The sequence below is a fragment of the Notechis scutatus genome, chromosome 13 (genome assembly GCF_049901735.1).
Source record: "Notechis scutatus isolate UNSWTSFEM ecotype Mainland chromosome 13, rNotScu1.2, whole genome shotgun sequence".
Classification (NCBI taxonomy): Eukaryota; Metazoa; Chordata; class Lepidosauria; order Squamata; family Elapidae; genus Notechis; species Notechis scutatus.
Genome location: NC_142021.1, coordinates 8,080,772 through 8,093,078, shown reverse-complemented (window position 1 = coordinate 8,093,078; position 12,307 = coordinate 8,080,772). Strand labels below are relative to the sequence as shown.

The 12,307-nt window shown below is 47.0% G+C and overlaps 1 protein-coding gene across 1 annotated transcript; it reads right to left on the bottom strand.

The window, feature by feature from the left end:
• Nucleotides 1–3: 3 nt before the first annotated feature.
• On the bottom strand, nt 4–12,077 carry PGAM5 (PGAM family member 5, mitochondrial serine/threonine protein phosphatase). Its single transcript, XM_087942846.1, is given in 9 exon segments — nt 4–1,705; nt 2,218–2,368; nt 3,499–3,632; nt 4,278–4,366; nt 6,368–6,493; nt 6,987–7,168; nt 11,751–11,890; nt 11,893–11,943; nt 11,946–12,077. Coding segments are annotated over 8 exon segments (987 nt in total). The 5' UTR covers nt 12,060–12,077; the 3' UTR covers nt 4–1,705.
• Nucleotides 12,078–12,307: the final 230 nt, after the last annotated feature.

Below are 12,307 nucleotides of genomic sequence, written 5' to 3'. Positions count from 1 at the left end.
GTCTTGAGTGGAAATCATTTTTTTTTAATTTTCACAGATAAAGACAAATAGAAATAACTTACATTTTCCACACTGACACAGATCCACCGGTGTCTTCTCTGAGCACAGAATAACCCCAACCTCCTGCCATTCCAGTTCTGCAACCCCACAAGCATTCACAAGAAGCCCTTGAATCTGTCTAGAAGTGGCAGATTACTGGCTGAGGGTTCAGCTTCCCACTCCCCAATAAAAATTATATTTTGCGGTATAAGAAGTACAGAAGTGTCCTGGGCCCATCGGAGCCTGGTTTAGAAGAGGAGTTGGGAACTGGAACCGTCCGACAGGGATGGACCGGCCACCTTGGAGAGGCTGGAGGGCGATGCTGTTCCGGGTCCCTCAGACATGGGGAGGGAGGTCGACCGGACGGAGAGCTGCCTGCCTTCCCAGACACGGAGGATCAGCTGTTGGCCAGCAGTGGTGCTAACAGTCAGGTCCCCTCTGGTGAGGAACAGCTGCCTCCTCCACTGATCCAAGGGCAGAGTGTAGGCAACCTCAGAGAAGGGCTACTCGGGAGGAGGCCACCCCCACCGCTCCTCACAAAGGACATCTGGAGGGGAGTAACTTAAGGAGAAGCCATGGGGAGTTAGTCCCTGCCAGGAACCGTGGTTTGCTTTGGCTTGCTTGCGCTCCCCTGGCCTCTTGCTGGTTTGCCTTGCCTCGCTTGGAAGATTTGCTCTTCACCTTTTGGTCTTCGGCCTTCTCTTGTGGATGGTTTCTCGCCTTGGGACCTTCTCTTTGTGCCTGGACACTCTGCCTTGTGGACTGGACTTGGAACCCTGGGCCTTGCCCTGTGAGGGTACTCCCACTCTGGGCTTTTTTTTTGTGCTACAGGGAGACTGAGGGTGGGGTGGGGATGGATCCTTACCGGTCATTGGCCGGACCATTTGTTGAGAGAAATAAAGGGACTCTCCACCTGGGCCAAGACACAGAAGGATAAAACAGAATAGCTTATCCTTCCAATTGGATGGTGGCTTTAGGGGAATCAATGGTAAGCCGTGACAATTATTAACGGCCAAGAAAGGCTCCTGTTTAGGGTTGGTTGGTTGGTTTATTTTTAGGAAACAGACACTTGTAGCAAAACGTCTTCCAATAAAAGACCAAGGAACTAGACAGGGCTTGGAAGAGAGGAGAGCGCAGACAATTCTATGCTTTTATTCCAGCGCTGCTTTGGAGGGCAACTCTAACTACAGATGCTGCCTCCCGATTTTTTTAATCATAAAAGTGTATTTTCCGAGCCCGTGTGCAAATCGGAGCGCTGCTTTCAAGACTTCGTCTCCCTCATCTTCGGAATTACCGGATCTGGTGGCTTCTGGCTTTACCCTGATTTCAGTACTCAACATGTAATCGCTGGACTTCGGAGCACTTCTGACCACCCCCCCCAAAATATGAAAGGGAGAAAAAAAATAAATCCTTGGATAGCCTTTGGTCAGAGGCCACCAGCACTGTGGTTTTGTAGCTGCGAAGGAGGCGAGTCCTCTCCAATTCTCTCCAACGGTCAGTATTGCACGCCACGAGCTACTAGTGCAAAATCTTAGCGTGTAATTAAACAGTCTGAGACTGACAAAAGTCCAGCTGAGGGAGCCTGTAGCTTTTGAGGGAAAGGGTTGGCCTCATCTGAAAGGAGCTTTGTCTTCTTGGTTGGGAGATCCTCCCTGTTTACAACGAGCTTGAAAGGACAGACGGACGAGAAAGAGGCGTTAGTTGGTCAACTCTGTATCCCACACAACAATAAGGTTCCAATATTACAGGTAGTCCTCGGCTTACGGCCACAATTGAGCCCAACCTTTCTGTCACTAAGTTTTGCCCTGTTTTACGACCTTCCTTGCAGCGAAGGGACTCACTGCAGTGGATAAGTTAGTAAAAACCCCACTGTGAAGCGAATCCAGCTTCCCTGTTGACTTTGCTTGAGAGAAGGCTGTAAAAGAGGACACGTCACCTCAGGACACACCAATGGTCGTAAGTGTGAACCAGTTGCCAAGTGTCTGAATTTGGATCACGTGATCATGGGGATGTTGCAAAGGTCCCGTGAAGAACGGCCGTAAGCCCTATTTTTCAGCACCGTTGTAACATTGAATGGTCGCTAAATGAACGGCTGTAAGTCAAGGACCCCCCGTAATAGTGGTCCCAATATTACTGCATGGGTTCAGGGCTGATGGGGAAACTCCAAAGGAGGCTTACTCAGTTGCGGGTGATCTTCTCTGGCGGCATAAACCCCGTGTCACCCAGCAGGCGGAGGGCCACCCGACCGTTGGGACGGATCACCAGGTGAGTGATGCTCCCGTTGTTGAGGGATATCCGTAGCCAGCCTTCCGGAGGAAATTGCAATGCTCTTCAAACAGAGGTTTAGAAGAAGAAGAGAAAAAAAAGGGGGGGAGAAACGGTTATTGAGTTATTTATAAAAAGAAGAAAAGGCGGGATAAAAATAAATAAAAATCAGGATGCACCTTAAAGGAGGCGAGTTTGTGAGTTCAACTGTTGTCAAAAGCGAACTGGCCTCCCGAGACTAGCATTTTTCAGGAATTCATTATACTGGGATTAAATAAGAGCCGTATGGAGAATCATAATTAACTCAGCAAAAGCTTTTTTTTTTTATCCTCCCCAGGAGAGCTGAAAGAATCTTTAAAAGAGGGAATGGTTGTTTCAGCAAGATTATAAATATTTCTACAGCCATTGCCCACTTTATCTTTCTCCTCTTTGAGATAACTGTTTCTGGAACCAGCCTCCAACTCAAAACAACCTTGGCAAATACTAGAGCAATCTTAAGTGTAATCTTAAGTAATTAAAAACACCCCGGCTCAAAGTCTAACAATGTGGTCCATAATCTGCACAGTTAGATAGAAACATGGGTTCAAGCACAGATCCATTCTCCTTGAAACTGGTACAGCTTTAAATTTAATGTGCCACCAGGACAATTCCTGAAAATATAGTACATAAAAAGCTTCCAGCATGTTTGAAATAACCTTTGATAGTGGAGCAAGTGATTCCAATCCATCTATTCATCTCTTTGGTTCCTTCACTTGCAGCCCTTCATGTAAGAAACTACAACTCCCATTAGCCACTCCCCTGGCTGTTGACTGAAGCACCAGAACTATCAGCAAGGCTGCTTACTGGGGGGGGAATGTGGAGGCAAAGCGAAGTGTGGAAATTTACTTGCTGTTTAATCCAGAAGGGCTCCAAAGCCAGGAATTAAAACATTCTCTTCGTTTCTTCCGTCCGGTTTTTAAATACTACATTTGTTTAAACGATTCCTTTAAATCCCGCTACTTAAGAGCGAAAAACCAAAGCTCTGAGATAATCCTGCAGACAACTGTTCCAATTACTGGGCCTTCCTAAAATTCCCAACCGTGTGCTAAAAGCATCCGATCTCTATGTCTAATCCAAGGCACAACGTGCTAAACCCCACTTAAGAACCACAAGGCTTTCAGAGCAGTGTTGCCCCAACAAACCCCTCCCTGTTACCTGCAGACAATATAGCGAATAACGTTCGCGTGACAAACAAAGATTTCGTAGCTGTCCGTTTCCTGCGTGATATCGGCTCGGTGAATGTAGTTTCGGAAGGCGGCCTCAATGCGAGCGCCATCTTCGTAGTACTGCTAAAAGCAAAAGTTTGGTGATAGGGGACAGATAATTAAAAGCTGCACAGATTCCCACCCACCCCTTTTGCTAATCAAAACCAGTGATCGGCTCCCCAACAGATTAAAATCTAGAGGGCCTTGATATTTAATATTATTTAGATTGCTGGAATCTGCAAGAATTAAGGGAACAGGCTGCCTAAGTTCTTGAAATCCAGTTTAAGGTGCTGAGCCTTCCTTTTTATTTAAATCGTGCTTTGGCTGTCCCAGAACCATTTCACTTCTATTTCAATATTCTGTAAGAGGCTAAGCTCCTACATTTGCCAAATTACAGAAGAATAGATGAACTGAAAAACAACACACTAGAACAATTCTGGATTTCTAAGTAACAATCAATGAACTTTTTTTTGGTGGTTAATGCATTATTCTTTTAATCAATATATGCCCATTTTAACAAGAAACACCGGTTTTGATTTAGCGTTGTCAACAAGTTACTGTTCATTTATTGTCCCTAAAAGAACAATGAATGGTAAACTTGGCCAATCACAACCTGCTTATCAGTGTGCAAAACTCACGAGATGACACACGCACGTGGAAAGAGAAGCCAGCCTTAAAAGAAACCCTGAAGTTATACCCACAAAAGCTAAATCCTGGAATAGATATTACCACAGCTTCAGGCTTCCAGTGAGAACTGGGAGGATTTGGTTCAATGGGAGCTCCTTCGCGCAGGAGATCCGTGCTCAGCTTGGTCACCCCTGAGGAAGACAGAAAAGAAGGATGTGGGCTACCCTTGTGGCCTGATTTGCATACAAGCCAACGTACACAAGAGGATTTACAGGCCTTTTGGTCCTAGTGTCTTTCCATAGACACACACACGCAATTCTGTAACAGACTTAGGAGACAGATTTCCTAGAGATGTTTGCCGCCATTGCTCTGACACAAGTCTTACAAGTGAAAGAGGGCCATCACTAACCATGGATAGATATTCTGCAAATCTGTGCCAGCTCACCAACTTCCTAAAATGATCTGTCTTGCTTTAATAGCCTTCAAGGAAAGACTTATGATGGATTCCAATCAATCAATCAATTTTTACTATAGTCACAGACCAGCACGCACCCCAAAATTAATTCATCTTGTCACAGATCCTAAAAACTGTTCCACAGCCTGTTTTCCTCCTGTATTTTCAATGTAAAATCTTAACTCCCCATGAAATAGTGGTTTCAACCCTCCTAGATGCTTTCTTGGTGTAAGTTGTTGATTCTTTAAAAATGGTTTGCAGTGTTTCTAGCACTCTTCAATGAAATGGGCGTATCAACCTCCTCCACTTATATTTTAATATTTTGATCCTTCTCCTGTTTGTCACTTCTAGGCATCTCTGGTTGGTACTATATTTTCCTTTCAACCCAATTTTATCTTCTGATAATCAGTCACAGCTTCTTTGCAAATACACCAGAACAAGCAAAACCAAGACAACATTTCAAATTTCCAAGTAAATGTTGCGGTCGCTCTGACACAATATTATCTCTCCGCTCTCAAATCAGCAATTAAATCAACACCAATCTTAAATGTCCTTTGGACTAATGCTTCTTGTTTGCCTGCCTTCAAAAAGGCATCATGTGGTTCAAATCATTTTGTATGATGATCAGGGAATTGGCTTACACCGCTGCTGACTTGGGACTGCAGGGGTAAACTAGTTAAGATTAGAAGTAGGAACAAGAATAGATGTGACTCAGGCATTAACTTAAAGAATGCTATCTTTCTCTGACATGCACAAAGAATCTGTATCGCAACTGGAAAAAAAGAGACAAAGGTCAGAGTTTAATCTGACACAATGCATTCCAAAAGCTTGATGAAAGCTTAACAAACATAAAAGAATGAATGTTGCAATTATTTTAAAGATACTTTCCTAACTGCAGCCACATCTGGTGAAAAATAAGTTTGCAACAGTTATGGAGAAGTCCCAGAGGTCCAACTCCCAGAAGGTAACATGGAAAACAGGTCATGGAGAGGATGTGTCGCATCCCAGACAATCCTGCAGATTCTGCTCAAGCATCGCTTGTTCCATGTCCTGGATAGAAGGGAGGGAACTGCCAAGAACCTTTTCTGCTGTCCTCACCACTCTGTACCGCCTTCCTGCCTGAGGCAGTAATGCTTCCAAACCAGGCTGTAATGCAACAGGGCAGGATGCTCTCTACAGAAAGTGGTAAGGACGGGAAAGGAAGATGTGCTTTTCTCGTGTGACACAGAAAATGCAGGCGCTGCTGTGCCCACTTCTCCAGTGTCTCCCTGTTGAGCAACCAAGCCAGCCTACTCGTTAGCTGCACACCCAGAAACATGATGCCACTAACCACCTCCACAGGTGTGTCATTAATACATAGAGGTGTGTGGCTGTGCCTGCCTTTTCTGAAATCCACGACAAGCTCTTTAGTTTTCCCTACATTTAAAAATGAGGCTGGGTTTTTTTGTTACACCGGTTACACAAAAAGATGAGATGTTCCAGTGACTAGTATGCAGCAAGATCCCTAACCTGGATCTACATTGCCTTCTCTCAACTGCTGTTGATCTTGCTAGCGTTGAACTAAATCTCTGAGCATCTGCAAAATCTCTTGGATCGCTTTAGGGCTACAGACTTCGAATCCAACCCTCCAGATATAACGGCTCAGAGTATAAGCAAATCAGACAGCTGGTCCTGCCGGCAAGTAGTAAAACTACATAAATGTTGCTTAGCCCAAACTGGGTTCCAAAAAGACACTCACCAGGAAGATGTTTGCTAATAATGTTGGTTGTTTCCGTCGCTCTGGCCATAGAAGAATAGACAATTTTATCAAATTTCAGCCCCAGACTTGCAAGTCTCATCCCGGTCAGCTCAGCTTGCTCGCGACCTAAAAAGTACATTTGTGGATAAATTCTTAAAAGGCACAGAGGTTTTGTTTTTTTCTGCTTCTTCTCCTTTCGGCACAGTATTTTAAAATCAGTACTTGCTGCTTTTTTTCAGCTTTCCTGTTTGCATTCTTCATATAAAGGATTATTTTGCATTGCATGCAGAAGTCGGCAAGCAATGGAAGCAGAACATTTTTTTGAATAAGGAGTGTATTTAGGCCTCCTTGGCTTGAAAACAGATAGCAGAATGGGCTAAGTATGCTCAAAGCAAGCAGGAGTCATTTGACTGAATGGCCACTAAGCAAATCAGTCCAAAGAAAAACCTACATTTAGGAAAGAACAGAAGGCTAAATTATACACCAAACAAGCAGCTTCCTCCGGCCTAAATTGCATCCCGAAGTTGCTTTTTAAAGTCCAGTTGCCTCTTGAAAAGGCACCTTTGGGACAACCGTGACTTGGAAAGTGCACCTCTGCCCATTATCCCATCATACCTACCCAGCTTCGTTAAGATTCTGTCCTTGTCCTGTTGCCCTTCCAGATTGTACTGAGAATGGCGTATGAGGAATATATGCCTGGTAGCTTTTGTTTTATAGCGGGCTAAGCGAGACGACGCCTCCAGTTCACCGGTCTCTTCGTTTTTCTTCTTCTTCAAGTTCATGAGAGCCAGGGGTTCCCTCCTGAAAAGCAGGAACCCGAAGTTTATATTCTTGCATTAAACACAGCGGACATGCTCCTGGGCTGCACCTTTGTTTGAGAAAGTCGGCCTTAGCCATTCAAATTGCATAGATATCTCCTTTGTGCCATTTACTATCTCGAAAAGGCAGAAGAGCAATGGGCAACTAGAACCTACAGACAGTCCTCGAATTACAACAGTTTGTCTAGGGGCCTTTCAAAGTTAACAATGGCACTGAAAAAAGTGACTCATGACAGTTTTTCACACTAATGACTGTTGCAACGTTCCCAATGGTCATGCGATCAAAATTTGGGTGCTTTGGTAACTGGTTCATACTTACGACAGTTGCCGTGTGCCGGGGTCATGTGATTCCCCCTTTTGCGACCTTCCAACAAGTAAAGTCAACAGGGAAGCCAGATTCACTTAACCGGGTTACTAACTTAACTGAAGTGATTCACTTAACAACTGTGGCAGGAAAGGCCGTAAAATGGGGCAGAACTCACTTAACAAATATCTTACTTTAACAGCAGAAATTTGGGGCTCTATTATGGTCGTAAGTCAAGGACTACCTGTAGTTACATTTCACATCTTGTATCACTGATCTGAAGTGTGTGCATCAAACACTACCAGATATATATATAAAGGCAGAAGGCAGTTCCTGCCACATGAGCAGCCAGATTGCAATTCCAGCAATTTGACTCATTTCCCATCGCTGGATTATTTTTGTTCATTTAAGAGCAGACCCAGTTTTGGCATTTTATTCCTGCTTCTACCCTTCATAATTTATTAAGTACAGTAGAGAAATAAAGGCGAGTCAGAACAAAGCCTTGAGAGCTGCCAAAACAAAATGCAGTCAGAAAATGAAAGATAGCTCATCCGTTTGATGTGACGGATGTTTGTGGTGTTAATACACTTTCAAGTAAGCAGATACTGTGTTTCGCTTTCACAACAGCGGCCACTGTGTTGAAAAAATAATACACATCTCAATGTAAATGCTAAAAATGGAATCCATGGCAAGGTAAATTTACAGGGGCTAGTTATTAATATCAATTCGCTATATGCCTTACTTTCTGATTTTGCAGAAACAATATTTTTTTCTTGAAATCTGTATCAATTCCTAGTTTTAAAGAGAAATTTGAACTAGTTTTTTTCAAAAAAACTTGTGTAAATAAAAATACAAATATAAAAAAAAATACCACCTATTTAAAGGGAACCCCACTGAATTAAGTCAGGCCCAATGCATAGAGGCTCTGGTCATATTAACTATTGTTAATCCCAGTAGCATAGGATACACAGTCATACCAACTAACTATTCAGAAAAGCAGCTAGGGACACGAACAACATACAAGCAACATCATCCTTAAAAGAACTACTTGCCCATAGCTAAACAAAATTGCCAGATATCTTTAAAAAGTTCTACAAATGTGACCACATGAGAAACCACAAATGAGGGCTCACAGGTTCAAAATAAGACATTCTGCATGTCACAACAAGCCAACCCTTGGCTTGGATTCAAGAAATGATTTATTCAAGACATTTCTCTCTTTCCTAAAGCACAACCACTCCTGGACATAAGCAATTAGAAAGCATGCACCGGTTAGTTCAATTCTTCCCAAAAGATGCTGATTTTAGAGTTTGTTGTTATATGTATGAACCCCGTGTAACCAAGCTGCAAACCTAGACTGGAATCCAGTGTCTCCACATAAGCCGATTAAGGGCTTTTTGCTTACCCATACCTACACTGAGACCAGCAGTTCCAACCCATTATGAAATTAAATGTTAGGAAGGCTTTCGTTCAGATTTAGTGTTAATCTCGAAGGGATCAGGCAGAAATTAAGGCTTAATTCTCTTTTCTAAGTGAATTAGTAACTGCAGCATTCTGAAAAGCATAGGTATTATTTCATATATAGCAGAGAAACAGAAGGCCTTAGGCAATTACTTTGATATCTGAAATTCCCAATAATTGTGAAGTGGCTCTGTGTATGCACAGATTAGCAGAGTTGGAAGGGACCTTAGAGGTCTTCCAGTCCAACCCCCTGCTCAAGCAGGAGACCCCGTGTGTGTGTGTGTGTGTGTGTGTGTGTGTGTGTGTAAATATAACATGAACTGCCATAGATTATTATAAATTTAAAGGTTCTCCTGAATGGGTAAGGCTTAAGGCAATTATTCAAAATGTGTTCAGCAGAAATGACACCCAATGCTTAGAGGTTGGTAACATTTATTTATTTTTAAAAGAATGGTATGATTGCTGGATCCTAAACCACCCTATAATTTAAGAGTATGGTTCCAGTTCCTATGATATTAGTAGAACGCAAGCCAACTGGCTGTGCTCTGCAAAAATGATAATGATGTCAACAAATCAGGGACGAAGTGACATCTACTAAAGTTCATTCACACTGTTTATCTTCAGCAACTCATGCCGTGGTCATTCTTAAGGCAAACAGCAGGATGTGGCAAGAGAAACCTTAATTACTAACATTTTTGAATGTATATTCAGCCAGAAGGAAACAAGGACCCTTATACACAGCCTTCTGTGTATCCAGTGATCCAAGTGATCCAAGACGGTCACTTACACAGGACTAGCATCCAGAACATCAGTTTTGAGAAAGTATTTCTAATCGGTCAGGAACCTTGCACAAGTAGAGGTTTTGGAGAGAGAAGGGGAGGGTTTTCTTTTAAATAATTCAAGCATTCACAGTAGATACAGATTAACAGAGTTGGAAGGGACCTTGGAGGTCATTTAGTCCAGGGGTCGCCAACCTTTTGGACCTCAGGGACCACCAAACTCATAATTTTAAATCCCGCGGACCAGAGACCCTGGGAAAATCCCCAAAAAGGTCTGCAGGAAAATTCCCCACCCCGTTTTCCTACTGATCGATCGTTCTTTATTTGGGATGGCAGGATACCGTCTCCAGCTCCATTCTTGGGGGAGAGGAGGAGGAGGAGGAGAGAGACTTCTGGCTTCATGTAAGGAAAGTAGCAGGAGCAGCAGAAATCTTTCTTTCTGTCCCCCAAACTCCACCAGAAATGAGTCTTGGTGAGACTTATTGCACCGGCACAGCTTCTTGGAGCAGGAGGCCTTGCAGGATCCCAAAGGCTCATTTCTGGCGGAGTTTGGGGGAGAGAAAGAAAGACTTTTGCTGCTTTCCTTGCATGCAGCCAAAAGCAGAAGAAGAAAGAAGCGGAAAGAAGCAAACCGGTGGACAGGACAGGCGCATGGGGCGTGTGAGGCAAGTACCCCCCCTCTGCCCTTTCCCTCTCCCCTCACTACCTCATATTGTTCGCAATGCAAGTGACACAATCCTTGTGTTCCTGTAGGCAGTATAGGTGGTGCAGCCTTGTGTTCCTCTGCAGCCTGGATTAATTGCTTTGGGGGGGGGGACATTTCTCTGCGGACCCCCCAAAATTTTCTCGCGGACCACCAGTGGTCCCCGGCCCACTAGTTGGCGACCACTGATCTAGTCCAACACCCCCCCGCCCCGCCCAAGTGGGAGACCCTAGCATATACCATTCCAGACATGGGGGACACTCCGGCCATTGGGGGGAGGGGAGGAGTTCAGGCATTTGGGGCTATAGAAGTGGAGGGGAGGGCTCTGGGAATGAGGGGAGGGGGGAATTAGACCGTGGGGTGGGCTCAGAGCATAGGGGGCTCTGGGAGTAAGGGGGTCCTCTGGGCATTGGGGGATTAGACTGTGGGGGAGCTCTGACCGTGGGTGGAGGGCGCCTCCAGGCATGGGAGGGGTCTATATAACTGGGGGTGTCTGTGTGGGAGGGAGGGAGGGGGGGATCTGGGAGTCGGGGGAAGTCCAGACAGGGGAGCTATAGAAGTGGGGGGAGGTCTGGGTGGGAGGGAGTGTGGGCGGGGAGGGCTCTGGGAATACGGGGGGCTTAGACTTTGGGGGAGCTCTGAGCATGGGGGGACACTGGCCATGAGGAGGAGAGTCCAGACCGGGGAGGGGGCTATAGAAGTGGGGGAGGTCTGGGTGGGAGGGAGGGAAGGATCTGGGAGTGGGGGAAGTCCAGACGGGGGGCTATAGAAGTGGGGAGGTCTGAATGGGAGGGAGTGTGGGCGGGGAGGGCTCTGGGAATACGGGGGGGCCTTAGACTTTGGGGGAGCTCTGAGCATGGGAGGGGGGACACTGGCCATGAGGAGGAGAGTCCAGACCGGGGGGGGCTATAGAAGTGGGGGGAGGTCTGGGTGGGAGGGAGGGAGGGATCTGGGAGTGGGGGGAAGTCCAGACGGGGGGCTATAGAAGTGGGGGAGGTCTGGGTGGGAGGGAGTGTGGGCGGGGGAGGGCTCTGGGAATACGGGGGGCCTTAGACTTTGGGGGAGCTCTGAGCATGGGAGGGGGAACACTGGCCATGAGGAGGAGAGTCCAGACCGGGGGCTATAGAAGTGGGGGGAGGTCTGGGTGGGGGGGAGGGAGTAGGGGGATCTGGGAGGGGGCAGTCCAGGTGTGGGGGCTCTGAAAATAGGGGCCAAACTCTGAGTAGGGGGCAAACTCTGGGATTGGACCGTGGGGGTGTCGGTCTATGGGAGTAGTGGGGGGAGTGTAGGCGTGTGGCGTAGGGGGGCGTCTCCTCACCTGTCCCAGTTGTTGTCCCAGTAGCCGCAGCCATTGGCCTTCTCCAACCAGGCGGGCGCGCCCGAGCCGGTGGGCGACGGCAGCAGCAGCAGCCCCGGCGGCGGCGGCGGGGGCGGCACAGGTCCCGTCAGGGAGGCGGCCAGGGTCTCCGGGAGTCCCCGCCGGCCTTCTCCGCCCCTTGCTGAGGAGAGACGACGGCGGCGGCGGCGAGTGCTGCTTCCCGAGCGCCACGGCGGAGAAGAGGACGGAGCCGCCCGCCAAGCCGCAGGCCGCGGCAGCCGAGACGGTGACGACCCGCCGGAACGCCATGTCGCCGCCGGGCTGCGTGAGGAGGGACGGCCGCGCGGCCAACCTTTTCCCGCCGCGGACGGGGCGCGGCGCGGGACAAAATGCCTCGGCGCCAGCGAGGACGGGCGTCGGGGGCGGGGCCCGGCGGCGAGGGCGTCCGTCATTGGATGGCTTGAAGGGAGGGAACAAGATCGGGCAGGAGGGGGCGGGGACTTGATGGTGGGGCGTGGCCGAAGGAGCGTCTTCGGCTGACAGCGGAGCGGAGGGGG